The sequence below is a fragment of the Aethina tumida genome, chromosome 1 (genome assembly GCF_024364675.1).
Source record: "Aethina tumida isolate Nest 87 chromosome 1, icAetTumi1.1, whole genome shotgun sequence".
In the NCBI taxonomy this organism is placed as follows: domain Eukaryota; kingdom Metazoa; phylum Arthropoda; class Insecta; order Coleoptera; family Nitidulidae; genus Aethina; species Aethina tumida.
This window is the reverse complement of record NC_065435.1, coordinates 1,905,934-1,922,332: the sequence shown is the minus strand read 5'-3', so window position 1 is coordinate 1,922,332 and position 16,399 is coordinate 1,905,934. Positions and strand designations below refer to the sequence as shown.

Here is a 16,399-nt window from a genome sequence, read left to right as displayed (position 1 = left end):
ACCTCTGTATATTTTTTTCTTAGGTACTTCCTGTTTTTCTCCTCAAGTATTTGTATTTGATTTTCTCTCTGATATCTTGATAGTTTCCCAGTCTTTTTCGATATAATTGTAGAACTTGTTCAACCTTACTAGGTGATTCTGCAATTTTCTCCTGGTATGCTGTTTTGATTTTCCAGTTTAGAATTTAAATTATCATAAATTGAAACAATTTTTAAATTTAATATTTGCTTTATTTTTTAGACATATATACAATAAAAGGTATAAATAAAATGATAGTACATAAATAATATAATATAAATAGATTTTTGTTCAGTTACAAAATCAAAATGTATACAATCAAAATAAAATCTAAAAAATTGTTCAAATCTGATACTGCTCAATATAGATAAAAGTGCTATCACTAAATAACAACCTATTGCATAAAAATCATATGCACATCACAAAACACATATGATACAACAATTAAAATTATTATTACTTTGACTTGTACCTCTGTATATTTTTTCTTGGGGTTGCTTGTCTCTGTCTGGCTAAGAACGACTGCCCTTGTCCGGCACTGAGAGCAGCTAGTCTCTCATCAATAGCTTCTCTCTGACACGTTAATCCCAGCTTATAGAAAGCTGTCGTTATTAATTTACTTTCCAGTTCCTTCATCTGACTCTGCCTCAGAGAAGCTTCAATGCCGCCGTTCGGTTTCGGATCGTTTTGTTGCTGAATAATCGACTTCGCCTTCTCAACACTCCTGTCGTACTTCCTCTGTAACACCTGCAATTCGTTTTCTTTGGCCGCCAACGCTTCGTGTAACTTTTTAACAATACTACTATTGGACGAGCCTTGCGCATCCCCTGGTTGATTTTTCATCTCATCCAATTGTTGCTGTAATTTCATCACGTCTTGTGTGAGACTCGTGTTTTGCTCCTTCAATTTTTCCAGCCTCATGTTCGCACTGTCCAGTTGGTCCTGTTTCGTGCGGATCTCCTGATTCAAGTTGGCGTACGTTTGCTTTTCTTTCTCGAGGAACCGCAGCCGTTCCCTCATTTCGGTCGGCGTCAATTCCTGGGACATTGCGGCGTTGTGTTCTTGCTTCACGTTGCCGAGCTTCAATTCTTCGTTCTCCTCTTTCAGTAAGTCCCTTTCCTGGATGAGACGTTCGCGTTCTCCTTGCATGGCTTCCAGTTTCGATTTGACCGAGCCGTAACTGAATTGTACTTTCTCAGACTTTTGCAGCTCTTCATCCAGTTTCTGCTGCAATTCGGCCACTTGGCTTTTGTACGCTTCGCACTGGCTCTTCCAACTTATGTGTTTGTTAACTTCTTCCTCCAGTTCCAGGTTTTTCCTTAGGTACTCCCTGTTTTTCTCCTCAAGTATTTGATTTTCTCTTTTGATATCTTGATAATTTTCCAGTCTTTTTTGATATGATTGTACAGCTTGTTCAAGGTCCACAATTTTACTGGCCGATTCGTTTAAAGCGTCCACCTCGTCTTTCAAACGTGACGAGTCGTTCGCTGCAATCTGAAGCTCCGCAATTTTCTCCTGGTATGCTGTTAACTGTTTGTTTTGATTTTCCAGTTTAGAATTTAAATTATCGATCACCACTTCCGATTTCAACAGTTCTTCCTTTAGGTTTTCAATTTTTTTACGTGCATCCGAATCCCTGGATTCCTTTTCAATTAAAGCTTGATTGTGTGACAAGAGATGCTTCTTTTCCTCCAGCAAATTTTGAATTTGTTGTTCCAAATTTTGACATTCCTGTGTCATGCGGTCCTTTGCTTCAATTGCTGACTCCAGTTCGGCCATCAGTCTTGCCACTCTTGTTGGATCGTTGTCAAATATATTATTGATACTTTGACCAGGTCTTCCAGGGCATATTTCTTCAAGTTGTTGTATTGCTATCATTATATTTCTTTGGACTTGCTCCTCCATCTCCATGATTTTAGTTATGTAGTCTTGTTTTTTATCACAATTTATTGCACATCCTAAACAAAACAAAAATTTACAGTTATATTTGAGATAATCACATCTCTTAACTTAGTAACAGTAAAAAATTAAAACTACACAAGTAAAAGGCTCATTGAAGGTTAATTAAAAAAAAACTAAGTTAGTAATTAGATACAATACATACTTCAAAGACAATTTTTATGAAAAAAAATAAAATAAATTGTCAAAAATAGGTAATCAATTAATATTTTTTAAAAATTGTTTATACTGTTGCCAATTTAAGATTTATCTAACAGCATAATATTGTACAAATCAAATAAAATAGTATCAATAAATTTAAAAAATAATCACAGGAATTAAAGGTTCATTAAATGGCAAGTAGGTTAGTCTAAAAATATAACTTTTGTAAAGCAACAAAGTAGTAGTAGACTTACTATTTTAACATGAATTCTGAAGAAATTGAATAATGAGAAGGCAGAACCTTTTAAATTGTGCTGCATTATATATATTCAAAATAAGGAGTAACAATTTTTTCATACATTTTTTTTTAAACTGTTTACACTGCTGTCAACCTTAGATGTAGTGTAGTTAACAAAGACCAATTATTTTCAAAATTTTCAGCAACACTTGTTTGCATTTTGTTAGCCTCTAATGTACCTTTTAATTCCGCAGACTTATGTTTTACTATAGTCCTAGGACTGCTTAAGTCAAGAGACATATAATAATCTTCAACCTACCCAGTATTAATATGATGAACTTTCCAAGCTGAATTGGATCGTTCAGTTCCCCGATCTTGTTCACATCAGGCCGTCCGATTTCGAGCAGCTGCAAAGCCAGCTCGTCCTGATAATACTCGATAACAGCCTCCAAAATCTTCTTCAAGTTGCTGATCCTCAGCCGCCAGTTGGTGCCCACATCTTTCTTAATTTTCGGCTCCAATTTCGTGAAGTACTGCGGCGATATTTGCATCAGGATGTCGAGCATAGCCACCCCATCGCAAATCTCCGCTACCGTTCTGGTCCTGTTCGGCACGCAAATTTGCAACCACTTCACCAAGCTTTTGCAAACTTCGCCGTTTAGTTCCATTGTTTAATGCACATTTAACGTGTTTGTTGTAAATAATATGGGGTATGATTTCAATGTTTTCGAAAACAAAGTGCCCTTTAACTACGTCATGTACAAAATAAAAATATTTGTGACAACTGATTGACAGATAAAAAGGGTTGCCAACTTGAGTGGAGTGTTTTCAATGGAAACTGAATCCCCTATCAAATAGCACTATAAAAATCGCCGATTACTTGTTTATAAAAAAATTTTATGTTTAACTAGAAATATTGCCCAGAATAAAAATGTAGGTATTTACGGGGTTGTATTTTGTTATATTCTAGTTGTTTATAATGTATTCGTGGTTAATTACTTGTTGGGAAATTTGTATTCACTAAGGGCTGATTTATATGTTCTGCAACAGGTTATTTTTGGTTAGGGTACATTTACTCCTTAGTTACTTAAAAGTTTATTATGGGGTTATGTTATTAATAATATTGACAGATTAAATTACATTCAAAATTTAGTACTATTAGATATTCATTATGTCGTACGATCTGTAAGTAATTTTTAATTAATATTTTTATGAATATAATAATAAACAAACTTTAATTAATCTTTGGTTAAAATTATGGCTTTTCAAAACATTAACAATAGGTTCTTGTACTGGTGCATAACAAAGAAAATTATAATTTAGATACTTTTATTACAGAATAATAGTACAAATATTAAATTCAAGCCTTTACGTTTATGAATGCAAACTGTCATTTACAATTACCTGTTATTTATAACGCAATTAAAGTGTACATGGTGAAAACGTTAATAGGTAAATAGAAATGTACATAAATGAACGCATTTTTCTAATCCTCACATTTTATATCATTTCCTGCATTCGACAGCCAGTAAACACGAGTTAAAAATAGTTGTGGCGAATTGAGGGTCAAATAATATAAAAATAGATAATCAAATCTTAATGAAGGTAGGCATTAACCTAAAGAGGTTGTATCTAGAACTTGCTCCCAATAATAACAAATCGTTTCATTGATTATTTAACGTTAATCGATTAGTATTGTAATGAAATTTGTTGTGTTTTAAGTAGTTCAAATTCCCCGCTTGCCGTTGTCAGTCTGTCTGTCCCATACATTAAATACGGGTCTGTCCTATGTCAAAAACGCTCTGTTGTAATAATTTTGTTTTACTTGGGTTTTTTGAGTGTTTGATATTAATAATTGTCGTAAGGAATTTAGTTTAAAGTGTTTAGTTTTTGTTGTTAACTACCAGAACACGTTGTTGCAAAAGCAATTATGAACCCATGTCGAATTGTACAATTGTGACAATCACCAAAACATCCAGTGTTTTGTTCAAGAACTAGCGTTCAAACTCCTTTCCCAAACTTCTCCTCCAAGAGAAGGCCGCTGTGATTTAATATGTGTTAATAATTAACGCAGCCCAAACGATTTAACCAACGTGAGTGATTGTGATGCTTTCTTATGTTAAGGCACAGTAGAAAGAGAAAACGCTCCGGAACCAGAAATCAGGAAACTATGACCGATAATACGTTGGACAGGAACAGGAGAGCGAATTTTTCCAACGTTCCCAACAATGGCATGAACCGGAACCTGAACCTGCTTAACATAAAACCGACCACTGCTAAGAAAATTGTGATAAAAAACCTAAAAAGTAAGTATCTACCCCAATTTTGATCACTTTCTCATTCCCATTTTGCTGAGTAACTAACAATGTGGTGTGTTTGAAGGTGAGCCCAAGTTACCTGACGACTACAGGGACACAACATGGGAGAAACTGAGCAGTGCCGTGTTGGCAATACAGCAACAAAAACCGAACCAATATTCACTGGAGGTTCTGTATCAGGCTGTCGAGAACATGTGCAACCATAAAATGGCCGCTACCCTGTACACCAAACTGTCAGGACTAATAGAGTGCCATGTGTCCAGGAAAATTGAACAGTTTATATCCGAGTCCATGGATAGGTTGTTGTTTTTGAAAAAGATGAACGAGACGTGGTTGGCGCACTGCAACCAAATGATAATGATACGGAGTATATTTCTTTATTTAGATAGGACATATGTGTTGCAAAATGCCAATATTTCCTCTATATGGGATTTAGGACTGGAGCTGTTTAGTAAATACATTTTACTTAACATTTTAGTGCAGACCAGAGTTGTTGAGGGTTTGCTCATGTTAATCGAAAAAGAAAGACAAGGGGATAACGTAGATAGGACACTTTTAAAATCTTTGTTGAGAATGTTGACAGACCTACAAATTTATGATCAGGCGTTCGAACAAAAGTTTTTAATGTCAACAGAAAGATTGTATGCCTCAGAGGGTCAGAGATTAATGCAGGAATTGGAAGTGCCGGACTACCTAGCCCATGTTAATAAAAGAATAACGGAAGAAAACGAACGAGTGCATCACTACTTGGATCCAGGCACTAAATACCAACTGATACACACTGTTGAAAAGCAATTGTTAAGTGAACACGTTACGAACTTATTACAAAAGGGGCTGGACAGCCTCTTAGAGGAAAATAGAACTGCTGATTTAACCTTGTTGTATCAATTGTTTAGTAGAGTTAAGAACGGACTGACAGAATTGTGCACTTCATTTAATGCCTTCATTAAAAAACGCGGCAGAACTATTGTGATCGATCCCGAAAAGGACAAAACTATGGTACAGGAATTGCTCGATTTTAAGGACGCAATGGACAACATAGTTGCATGCTGCTTCAACAAGAACGAGAAGTTTAGCAATTCCCTAAAAGAGGCCTTCGAACATTTCATTAACCAGAGAACCAATAAACCGGCAGAATTAATCGGTAAGTATGGTTTATTATTTAGTCAACAGGTGTTAACGTGTTGTTAAATTGCAGCGAAATTCGTCGACATGAAGTTGCGCAAAGGGAACAAGGAAACGACGGAGGAGGAGCTGGAGAAACTCCTGGATAAAATCATGGTCCTCTTCCGATTCATTCACGGCAAGGACGTGTTCGAGGCGTTCTACAAGAAGGACCTGGCTAAGCGTCTTCTCGTAGGTAAATCGGCCAGTGTGGACGCCGAGAAGAGCATGTTGAGCAAGCTGAAGCAGGAATGTGGTGGTGGGTTCACCTCCAAGCTTGAGGGCATGTTCAAAGACATGGAATTGAGCAAGGACATAAACGTGGCGTTCAAGCAACACTTGAACGTCCAACACAACCTGGCCCAAATCGATATGACTGTGAATATTCTGACGATGGGTTACTGGCCAACTTATCAACCCATGGACGTCACGTTGCCCGATCAGATGGTTAAGTTTCAGGATATATTTAAAGAGTTTTATTTAAGTAAACACAGTGGTAGAAAACTACAGTGGCAGCCGACTCTGGGCCACTGTGTGCTGAAGGCTAGGTTTAAAACGGGCCAAAAGGAACTGGTGGTTTCTCTGTTCCAAACTTTAGTTATACTCTTGTTTAATAAATACGACGAGGTTTCGTTCGAATACGTCAAAGAGGCATTGAATATTGAGGACAGTGAGTTGAGAAGAACACTTCAATCGCTTGCTTGTGGTAAAGCTCGGGTGCTGAACAAAATACCGAAGGGCAGGGAGATCGAGGACAATGACAAATTCAGATTTAACAACGACTTCGTTCATAATTTGTTTAGAATCAAGATCAATCAGATTCAGATGAAAGAAACTGTAAGTGCTCATGTTGTGTGTTATTTAATGTGGTATTTAATTATTTAAATTTACAGACTGAAGAGCAAAAGGCTACGGAAGAGCGAGTGTTCCAAGACAGACAATACCAGATTGATGCGGCCATTGTCCGGATTATGAAAATGAGGAAGACGCTCAGTCATAACTTACTTATCAGTGAATTATATTTACAACTGAAATTTCCGGTTAAAGTAAGTGACCTTTGATTATTCATAGTAATATTTTTAATGAATGAATTTGTTTTTAGCCCGCAGATTTGAAGAAACGCATCGAATCATTGATCGACAGGGATTACATGGAAAGGGACAAGGACAACCCGAATCAATACAACTACGTTGCTTAGATGAAAGTCCCTGTCATTTTTGTTGTTAAGATTACGCAAACTAGTAGATTTACAATAAAAAAAAACCATCCAAGTTCTAGTCCAGTTCATTTCTGGCTAAATGCTGCGTTGTAAATATATTTGCAGATGCGTAAACGTACGAAGTACATATTTCACTTTTGTTTAAATTTAGAAGTTCATTCTGTAAATACATGACACTTTGAAATTATAATTTAGTGTATATACCAATATTTCGAGTTTACTATACTATTTGGTGTTGATGCTTTATTTTTATTTTATAATTAATTCGTTGTATAATGATTATAATTGTTTGAAGTTTAATCAGTCTGATTTGGCCATATTAATACGACTAATCAAACTTAAAAGATTAAACTGTAAGAGCTATAATTGATCATTATACAAATCAGGTTAAACCATTTCATACATTGTGGAATGAATTTATTTTAATCAAATTTATAATTTTATTAAATTTGGTTTTTTGAAAATTTGTAATCTCAATTGTCAATAAAGTCTGGTTTTGAATCGTTTGTATTATTTTATTTGATACACAATATACAATTTTGTTCAATTTATATGAATTTTTAACAATTTTTGGATTCATCTCACAATAAAAAGGAAGACAATTTAATTTTGTTCATTTTATTGTCTTGATCATTATTATTTTTTTCTGAAAATATATTTTTACATCAAAATTTATTTCCTAAAGAAAATAAAAATAATTTGATTTTAGAAAAATATGAAATTAATAAAATTAATTAATAAATTAATGAATTTTATTTCAAATTGGATATTTCCACCTATATGTTGAATTACAGACTCCCTCTCTGTTTTTACTCAAAGTCGGTGATTAAATTGTTGAGAGCCTCAAAAAACGATTTTGTCCAGGACTTATAGTAGTATATTGGCCAAGTCTTGGTCTTCCAAGGTCACCAGTCTCAAAGTACTACTGTAACATTCGGGAAATTGAACTGAACTCCAACCTTCTTCCACCAAAAAAACAGCTTGAGCACACTCACCATGAGTTAATTTCTGGATTGGTATTGCATATTTACTATATTAAAATTGAAACATAGATGAAATTGATAATTTAATTCTAAAGAAAGGACTAATTTACCAGAATCAGTGTATTCAATATAAAATATTTTTAACAAAAAAACCACACCTCTTGAAAAAATAATTTAATAATAAATAATAAAATAATTACCCACATTTATTAAAAAAAGTTTATTTTCAACAAGTCATTTACAAGTAGATTTTATATATAAAATACGTATATCAAAATAAGATTGTTATTAAATATAAATAAATAATGAGACTTCAGCCCTTTGGATTTTAAATGTTCAGAGGATTGGGCTGAACAATACCATTGGCTTGACACACATTCTTGGAAATGCTGGATAACTTGGAGAAATTGTCTAAGTTTTTGCCGGAGGCGATTGTCTTAAGGTACTGGTCAACACGTTGCGTTGCCTAAGAACAAGAAAATAAAGTAAATAAAACGAAAACGAATATTTATAGTAACATGTTTACCTCCAATGTCCAGGCTTCAGCCATCAATTTTTCATGTTGTGCAGTTTTAGTGCCAGCTCTCAATGCATCAGTTGACCTGGACAAAACCACAGCACTTGAGTAAATGTCAAATGTTGCATTTGCAAGTCTGTTGAGGATGAACTGTTCATTCACAATACTTTTACCGTATTTAATTAGAACCATTTCTACCGACTGTCCGAACGCATCAATGCTCTAAAATAAACACAACTTAATAAAGCAACAAGTTGGTTGTGTAAGTGTGTTGTTACCTTGGCAAGCAACTTAGCTGAGTCAGCCAAGTCTTTGTGCACCAAATGATCCATTGACGGGGGAGAACTTAACCCAACTTTCCTACCAACCCTCTTTGAAGCCTCTTCTAAGATCAGTCCCAAATTGGCAGTTGGATTTTTAAATGCGTTTTGTAACTCCTTCAAATGTGCTCCAGCATATTGAATACCTAATTAAAATCAATTAATCAACATTTAACTTGTTGACAGGAGACAGTTAATTACCTGTAAGTGCCACGAATAACCTCAAAATGTCATTGGTTCCTTCAAAAATCCTGAAAATCCTCAAGTCCCTCAGCACCCTTTCCAGGCCAGTTTCTTTCATGAAGCCCATACCACCCATGATCTGGATGGCTTCATCGCACACGAACCAGGCAGCTTCAGAAGCGAAGCACTGCAAATAATTCAATTTAATTTCAATGAGAGTAAAACAATAGAAGGAAATTTTTTAGCTCTCTTTACTCATTGATAGTTACTATTTCTTATTTTTATTTACTCATTTTTTTGTCAAAAATGTATTACTGAATTAATTTGACATGATAACATACTTTAGAAATAGCCGCCTCCAGATGGTAGTGCTGGGATCCTTGGTCCATGTTACCGGAAATCATGTAGGCCATAGATTCAGTGACATATTGCAGCATAGCCATGCGGGCAATCTTCTCCTGGATGGCACCAAAAGTGTCAATCTTAGCTCCGAATTGTTTGCGTTGCGTGGCAAATTCGACAGCCTTTTTGGTGCACGCCTTCATAGTACCCGACAGGGCAGCAGCCATGCCGAATCTGCCATTGTTCAAGACGTTCATAGCCACCTTGAAACCGCCACCAACCTCACCCAACACGTTTTCAACAGGAATTTTGACGTTGTCATAGTACACCTAAAACAAAACGATTGATTAGATTCAAGTCCATCACCATCAATGTAGAGTATTGTACTTCAGCAGTGTTGGAAGCTTTGATGCCCATTTTCTTCTCTGGTGGTCCATTAGTGACACCTCCAAAACTCCTTTCGACAATAAAGGCTGACACTTTGTCTACAGTTTTGCCAGTTCGGGCATCCTTGACGGGGGTTTGTGCGAAAACAGTCATAATTTCGGCCAATCCTCCGTTACTGATCCAGATTTTGGAGCCATTCAATATAAAATGTTTACCATCAGGGCTCAACTCAGCCCTCGTTCTGATGGAGCCTGCATCTGAACCTGATGAAGGTTCAGTCAGACAAAATGCGGCGAATTCTCCAGAAGACACTCTTGGAAGGTATTTAGCTTTTTGTTCCGGGGTTCCATACAGCAAAATTGCTTTGAATCCAATGGACTGGTGAGCACCAAGAGTAATACCCACACCTGTAAAATTAATTGAAAGTTAAACAGCACTGATTAAAATAAAATACAATACCTAAATCGTGTGCTCCGACAATTTCTACGAGTCTAGCGTATTGTGTATTTGAAAGGCCCAAACCTCCCAAGTCTTGAGGTACTTGAAGGGCAAAGGCTCCCAACTCCCACAACCCGGCTAATGATTTTTCCTGTACCTTTTCCTCGGCGTCATTCTTTGCCGGATCGTTCACCTCCTACAAGCATATATATTTATATATATATATATATATATATATATATATATTATAATCATATTAAAACATTAACGTAACAAAATAGTTACGATTTGTTAATAAATAAATAAATAAAAACAAAATAAATCAAATTTTTTTATTGAACAAAAAACTAAATAATTTTTCCAAAAAACAAAATAAACTCAAAAACAAACAAAATTAACAAAATGAACATTGAAATTCCAATTAAAGGTTAGTAATATTCTTTTTTTTGTCAGTTGGTTTATCGCCCGCTGGTGGAGATAAGTTAGACTTCAATTTTTCCAGCAGGAACTTAGGAAACGGCGCCAATCCAAGCTCAAGTTCTTGATGCAGCGGAAAAAAGTATTCTGCCTGTCTGTTCACAGTGGGACGAGCCTTTCTAGCTAATTTCTGTCTCACCAAGTCTATTGCCAGGTGTCTGGCAAATTCCTTTCTAGTTTTGTACACTTCCAAGTCCAGACTTAAAACTTTTCTGTCTGTATCAATTGCTTTGAGTGTTCCGAGCGTGTTAGCGTTGGACAACATGTTGCTGACCCTCCTGGCCTCCTCCGTTGTCCACTCACTTCCCTTCGGTCTGACCTGATCCAGCTCACCTCGAACAGCAAGCATGGGCAACTTTGTCAGTCCTTTGTAGAAGCGAAACATCTTATTCGGGGGAACATGCGATACGTAGCCGTAATCCAGAAGGAAGGCCTGGATACAGATCTCTGAGCCTCCTGTGATGATAGTCCTCCTTACCATGGCTCTGTAGTATACACCCTGTTTCTCAATAACGCACAGCCTGTCCTTTGTGATTTCCTTCAGTGGAAAGTGCAGAGTCTTTCTGCGCTTATCGTAAAACTGCTTGAGCTCCTTTTGGAACACCGCCAACTCTTCGAACTTGGTGACGACCCAGAATTTTGATGGATCATAGATGTTGGTGACCTCCAACTTGTATCGTTTGTCGATTTTCCAGTGGGTAACGTCGAACCACTGGGGTATGTACCATTCGTGCACGGTATCGATTGGTTTGTCCAGAGCCAAGCCGGACATGCTCTCGAGAATCTTTCTCATCGCCTCTCCGTGAGTGGGTTTCTCCAATGCTTCCGCCATGGCACTTGCCTTATTGTCGCAGGTGTTGAAAATAAGGGTGCTCTAAAATTAGTATAAATAACTAGGAGTCTTATGAATTGTGTATGACATACCTAGGGTCGAGCTCCGGGACACGTCTGTTCCTGACGACGGTTGAAAGCGAAAAGAACGATTGTTTCACTGAACTAAGGAAACTCACTATTTTGGCAGGGACGACAACCCTAATTAATTGGCGGGAGATTTTTTCGCGAGATTAATTATTTATATAATTAAATAATTAAATATTTATATAAATAAATACTCTGGTCCCATTTTAATAACAATAAGAATTCAAATCGAGGGCGAATTTTCAAATTCCGTTTAGAATCAAGTAAGACGAAAAAATTTAGACCTGTTGGTGTCACTGACTGGAAAGTTTTGAAGACATTCGAACATTTGACAGTTATATTAAAATAGTGAATTGTGTATGTTTATGTGGATTAATTATATATATGTAAGTACAAATTTATACCCATAATTAAAAAGTAATATACAAAATTTTATATTATTTATTATATTTTAATACTTAATTTAATTTTGTTGTTGACAGTTGTTCTATTAAATTTATCACAAGATTCTCTGAGAATGTGTAAGGTCTTTCTTATTTAATATAGCTAAATAATAAAATTTTGTATATTGTTGAAATATTTATTTCCATTTAGAATCAAATATGATCAACATTGTTTGGCGACAATCAGTTTAAGTAATTAAAAATTTGATAGTAAAATGTCATAATTAGACATGTATAAAATTGTACATGTAGGTTTAAAGAATGGTGTTGTTTGTCAGAAAATAAAAAATTTAGAAGGTTCACATTTATTATTGCCAATAAATAATTTTATTTAAGGCTTACGTAAGAGACATTGACCATATTTTTAATCATTAAAGTTAGAGTCATATAACAAAAATATTATGTTGGTGTATATTGTTTATATAAACATTATATTATATGTTATACTTCTTAATATGTAAGTTGTATAAATTTTATATTTAAATGTCACAAATTAATTGACAATTGTACTGTTACTTATTTAGGGAATTTCTGAGGGGTTCTAAGGTTTAAAATGACCAAATAGTAAAAGCATTTTGTGCAACATTAAAATATTTATTTCCATTTAAAATTTAAGAAGATAAATAATTTAACTTTGTTGACAACATCGAGTTGTTTTTGAAGATAATTGAACAGTGACATAAATTTGTGGATTGTTTATAAGTACAAATTTATAAAAATATTTAAGTTATATATGTACAAATTTATTTTCTAATGTTTGTGCTTTAATACACATTTAAATGTGTAAGTTGTGAAAACTGGATAGTTAATTATTTACTAATTAAACATGTCAATAAAACAAAATTCTATATGTAAATTCAAAGAATCTATCCTTAATTGATTCTGGTTTATCAGGTAATAACAATTAAGAATGTTTCTATTTATTATAGCTATTAAATACATTAATTTGAGATTTATATAAGAAATATTTACCATATTTTTAATATTACAAAATAATTTCGGATTTATCAAACGATTTGGTAAATTATTATATTAGTATTTATACAAAATTTATTTATTGTGCATTTTAACATGTAAATTGCGAAAATTCAATAGTTAAATGTCATAAATTGGTTGACAATTGTATTCTCAAACTTATCAAAGGATTCTCTGAGAGGTTCTAAGGTTTAAAATTACCAAATAGTAGTAAAATTTTGTATGGCATTGAAATAATTATTTTCATTGAGAATTAGATAAAAATTTAAATAAAAACTATTGTCAACAATGAAGACATTCCAACACTTGACAATTTAATTAAGTTTGTGAATTATTTATAGCTGTAGATAGATATTTATAAAAATATTTAAGTTGTATATATACAAAACTATTTTCTGAAATTTCTACTTTAATATACATTTAAATGTTCAAGTTGTACAAACTTCATAATTAAATGTTTGATTAAACATGAACATCACATAAAATTGTATATGTCAATTCAAAAAAAATTATCCTCATTTGGTTTTGATTAATTTGACAATCTTTAGTAATAATCACATCAGTTCAATTAATGCATTTATAGAACAAACTAAACAAATCACGTTTCATAAATAATAATTATGAATAAATAATGTTATCTATCATATTATATTGTTATCAAAGGCTTGTTTTTACATATCATTTTAATAAATGGCGTTTCCTTGTATACATAAAGTTAATATGTGCACAATTATTCAAATTACAAATGTACAGCGTCATAAATTTTGGATTGGATTATCGAGTCGGTTAATTATTAATGAATAAACACAAGAAATTTGTCGTGTAAGTACACACGTACGATTCAAAAAAAATAATTGATAAGGACATAAATTATTGTTTATTTATAAATCATTTAGTATTGCTGTTTAAATTTCTAAATATGATGTAAACTCCAAGAGTCTGTAAATAAATAAACTGATTACCTTGGGTAAATATTATAACCTTTTGACTTACAATTATTTCTAAAAATATTGTTTCAATTTCAGAACATATATTCAACAAAAGTACTCCAACAGATAATCTTGTTATTTAGTTTTCGTAAACTACTTTGATAATTATCTGTGAATTGGGTTAAAAATAGGTATTTCAATATTTCAACAAACACCCAAAAAAAAAATGTGATAACCTAAATCTGAATATATTAACAATAATCCTTGTTATTTTAAACTCACAAAATGCGTTTGAATACCAGTTTCCCAAAGTAATTTAATAACTTGGTATAGGTCAAGTAAAAAACATTTAGCAATAATTGCAGCACAATATTTTGACTGGGTCTGTGAATCAACAGATAAAAATATAAAATAAAAACAAACCTCAAAGAATTTTGACACGGGATCCACAAGCATACCCAAAGTGTCCCTTTGTTCAGCATTTAAGGCATTGGGAAATGGAAAGACTTGTCTGCTTTCGAGTTGGCCCCTGAATATATTCGTTACAAACGATGTGTTTTCAGTCGGTGCGGCAGATTGTGGTTTCTCATCATTGGTTACAGTTTTGCTTAGCCGAACAGTGGAAGATGAAATAAATCTAAAAAATTACCAAAATGAGATGGATTATAATATTATTTAATTGATTACCTTTGTATTCCTGTACGGGGGATGTTTCCTGTTACACCGAGTTTCGTTACTTGAAACATTTCTCTTAAAATTAATCAGGTACAGGTCTCAGACTAACTGAAGTGGTTAAACCTGAAATGATATTGGTTTGGTACACTAAACTGTATAACACACTTTGGACATTGACTATGGACTTTGGACTTAGCTAATAAATATAAACATAAATGAAATCAACCTAAAAAAAAATTAGATAGGTTGAGTGGGGAGTTGGTAAATAAAATGTGAGCCAACCACGGATTGATGAATCAGAGATTGTCGGTTAAATTATTTTGAAATAATTTTAAAATAATCACTTTTATATAATATAGTTACCGAGCTTGGAATTATGATGTAAACTTATTGAAGCTGTTTAGTATTTAACAGGGGCAGGTGTGGGCAAAATAACTAAAGGTTTTTCTATGTTTTTCATTTGGTTGTGGTAAATGGGTGCGTGGCATATTTGGTCAAGGTTGCGATAGTGCGCCATCTCAGTGCCAGTGGTATTGTTTCAGGTTGCATAATGTTGGGGATCTGAATAAGAGAAAACTGTAAAAACTGAGTTTTTAAACGGATATACAAATTTAAATAACTTATAAATAGTTACATGGGAAATGAAATAACAAAATACGAAACAAGGGAGATGAAAAAATTACAATATCTACATCATATGTAAAACTCAAATAACTATTGATTTATTAAAAAAAGAAGTATTATTTCAGACACTGTTGTCGCTTCAGTGTGTATAAGGCTGGTGGAGCCACAGTATTATTGATGTTCTGAGGTTACCTTTCAAACTCATATACATATATACAAACTCCCTTATTATTGTTAGTTTATAATGGGAAAACGTTTGTGCCCTTTTGGGGACAATGATCAAGCCAGTAAGCAACAAGTCATCAACAACAATGAGGATACAAAGACCAGAAAAATCAAATCATCTGAAGCAGGTATTGCTCTAGTTAGCTTTTTAATTAAATTTTACCTAACAAACCTTAATTATTTTCAGAAAGAACTTTACAGTTGCTCTATCATGGTGCCAGCCAGGAAAATGAATCTTCCAACTATGTGGGACTAATTGTGAAATATATATTTAATTAATTTATTCTGTAACAATTAAATTTTAGGCCAATAAATGTGTGGAATGTACATCAAATCCGTTGACGAAATGCTGGTACTGCAACAAGGATTTGTGTCAATATTGCATAGGGAAATGTGAAAAATGCTCTGAAAATTTTTGTACTGACTGTTCATTCCAAGTGTAAGTATATTTTTTGTGTGTTAATATAAAAACTGACTTTATCTTTTTAGGTACGAGGCGGAGGACACAAATTTAATATGTTACTCCTGTTATTAAGTGTCAAGTTTTTTTATTTATTGAATTTATTGTTATTATGTTTTGTATATAATTTAAAAAAGTATTAAAAGATGTATTTGTATAATGTGTTTTATTAAATTTGAGTAATAGGGCATAGGTATCATTTCTGAATAAGGCTTATACAGTAGTAGGCATAATTATAATAACTTATTAAATTATACCGAATATCATATCCATTTTATACCAAAATGTAGAAATGATGCAAAGAGCATAGTTAATTTTATTCTTCATAACTCAATTTAGAAAAAATATATGTAACATTTTTAGGAATAAAAATGTAGCAGTATTATATATATAGTAAATTACTATTATTTAACAGATCACATTAACTAGAAAAGACGACTAAAACA

The 16,399-nt window shown here is 33.5% G+C and overlaps 5 protein-coding genes across 7 annotated transcripts; 2 read left to right on the top strand and 3 right to left on the bottom strand.

Annotated features, from left to right (window-relative positions):
* Window positions 1–355: 355 nt before the first annotated feature.
* LOC109600843 (protein hook) lies at window positions 356–3,153 on the bottom strand. Its single transcript, XM_020017036.2, has 2 exons — window positions 2,676–3,153; window positions 356–1,976 (listed from the first exon to the last, which is right to left on the bottom strand). The coding sequence occupies exons 1-2, from the start codon at window positions 3,022–3,024 to the stop codon at window positions 475–477; spliced, it is 1,851 nt and encodes a 616-aa protein (XP_019872595.1). The 5' UTR covers window positions 3,025–3,153; the 3' UTR covers window positions 356–474.
* A 67-nt stretch (window positions 3,154–3,220) lies between these two features.
* On the top strand, window positions 3,221–7,558 carry LOC109601445 (cullin-4B). 2 transcript variants are annotated; one of them, XM_049962309.1, is made up of 6 exons: window positions 3,221–3,289; window positions 4,481–4,662; window positions 4,739–5,818; window positions 5,873–6,675; window positions 6,732–6,884; window positions 6,941–7,558. In XM_049962309.1, coding segments are annotated over exons 1-6 (2,316 nt in total). In that variant the 5' UTR covers window positions 3,221–3,287; the 3' UTR covers window positions 7,037–7,558. The 2 variants fall into 2 exon arrangements, with proteins under 2 accessions (XP_049818266.1, XP_019873252.1); XM_020017693.2 differs by lacking the exon at window positions 3,221–3,289 and having other exon boundaries at window positions 4,051–4,662.
* Window positions 7,559–8,245: 687 nt separating this feature from the next.
* LOC109601372 (very long-chain specific acyl-CoA dehydrogenase, mitochondrial) lies at window positions 8,246–15,142 on the bottom strand. Of its 2 annotated transcripts, XM_049963009.1 has the most exons (10): window positions 15,008–15,142; window positions 14,657–14,767; window positions 14,393–14,606; window positions 10,249–10,423; window positions 9,790–10,196; window positions 9,402–9,731; window positions 9,079–9,247; window positions 8,836–9,023; window positions 8,567–8,779; window positions 8,246–8,506 (listed from the first exon to the last, which is right to left on the bottom strand). In XM_049963009.1, the coding sequence occupies exons 2-10, from the start codon at window positions 14,713–14,715 to the stop codon at window positions 8,369–8,371; spliced, it is 1,893 nt and encodes a 630-aa protein (XP_049818966.1). In that variant the 5' UTR covers window positions 14,716–14,767; window positions 15,008–15,142; the 3' UTR covers window positions 8,246–8,368. The 2 variants fall into 2 exon arrangements, with proteins under 2 accessions (XP_049818966.1, XP_019873173.2); XM_020017614.2 differs by lacking the exon at window positions 15,008–15,142 and having other exon boundaries at window positions 14,657–14,842.
* Window positions 10,546–12,919, bottom strand: LOC109601381 (uncharacterized). The gene is made up of 2 exons (XM_020017624.2): window positions 11,629–12,919; window positions 10,546–11,578 (listed from the first exon to the last, which is right to left on the bottom strand). Exon 2 carries the CDS (start codon window positions 11,534–11,536, stop codon window positions 10,649–10,651), a length of 888 nt encoding a protein of 295 aa, XP_019873183.2. The 5' UTR covers window positions 11,537–11,578; window positions 11,629–12,919; the 3' UTR covers window positions 10,546–10,648.
* Window positions 15,143–15,408: 266 nt separating the features above from the next.
* Window positions 15,409–16,113, top strand: LOC109600787 (uncharacterized). The gene is made up of 4 exons (XM_020016968.2): window positions 15,409–15,621; window positions 15,681–15,739; window positions 15,799–15,932; window positions 15,983–16,113. Exons 1-4 carry the CDS (start codon window positions 15,513–15,515, stop codon window positions 16,026–16,028), a joined length of 348 nt encoding a protein of 115 aa, XP_019872527.1. The 5' UTR covers window positions 15,409–15,512; the 3' UTR covers window positions 16,029–16,113.
* Window positions 16,114–16,399: the final 286 nt, after the last annotated feature.

Bases quoted from the DNA above. Each gene is read 5' to 3' on its own strand.
- LOC109601381 (XM_020017624.2), bottom strand. From the start codon at position 11,536: ATGGCGGAAGCATTGGAGAAACCCACTCACGGAGAGGCGATGAGAAAG.
- LOC109600787 (XM_020016968.2), top strand. From the start codon at position 15,513: ATGGGAAAACGTTTGTGCCCTTTTGGGGACAATGATCAAGCCAGTAAG. The intron at 15,740-15,798 runs GTGGGACTAATT...ATTAAATTTTAG, and splicing joins AAAATGAATCTTCCAACTAT to GCCAATAAATGTGTGGAATG. The intron at 15,933-15,982 runs GTAAGTATATTT...TTATCTTTTTAG, and splicing joins ACTGACTGTTCATTCCAAGT to GTACGAGGCGGAGGACACAA.
- LOC109601372 (XM_049963009.1), bottom strand. From the start codon at position 14,715: ATGTTTCAAGTAACGAAACTCGGTGTAACAGGAAACATCCCCCGTACA. The intron at 14,607-14,656 runs GTAATCAATTAA...GTAATTTTTTAG, and splicing joins CCCCGTACAGGAATACAAAG to ATTTATTTCATCTTCCACTG. The intron at 10,424-14,392 runs GTTTGTTTTTAT...ATATGCTTGTAG, and splicing joins CCGTGTCAAAATTCTTTGAG to GAGGTGAACGATCCGGCAAA.
- LOC109601445 (XM_020017693.2), top strand. From the start codon at position 4,473: ATGTTAAGGCACAGTAGAAAGAGAAAACGCTCCGGAACCAGAAATCAG. The intron at 6,676-6,731 runs GTAAGTGCTCAT...TTAAATTTACAG, and splicing joins AGATTCAGATGAAAGAAACT to ACTGAAGAGCAAAAGGCTAC. The intron at 6,885-6,940 runs GTAAGTGACCTT...ATTTGTTTTTAG, and splicing joins AACTGAAATTTCCGGTTAAA to CCCGCAGATTTGAAGAAACG.
- LOC109600843 (XM_020017036.2), bottom strand. From the start codon at position 3,024: ATGGAACTAAACGGCGAAGTTTGCAAAAGCTTGGTGAAGTGGTTGCAA. The intron at 1,977-2,675 runs GTAGGTTGAAGA...TGTTTTGTTTAG, and splicing joins GTTCATCATATTAATACTGG to GATGTGCAATAAATTGTGAT.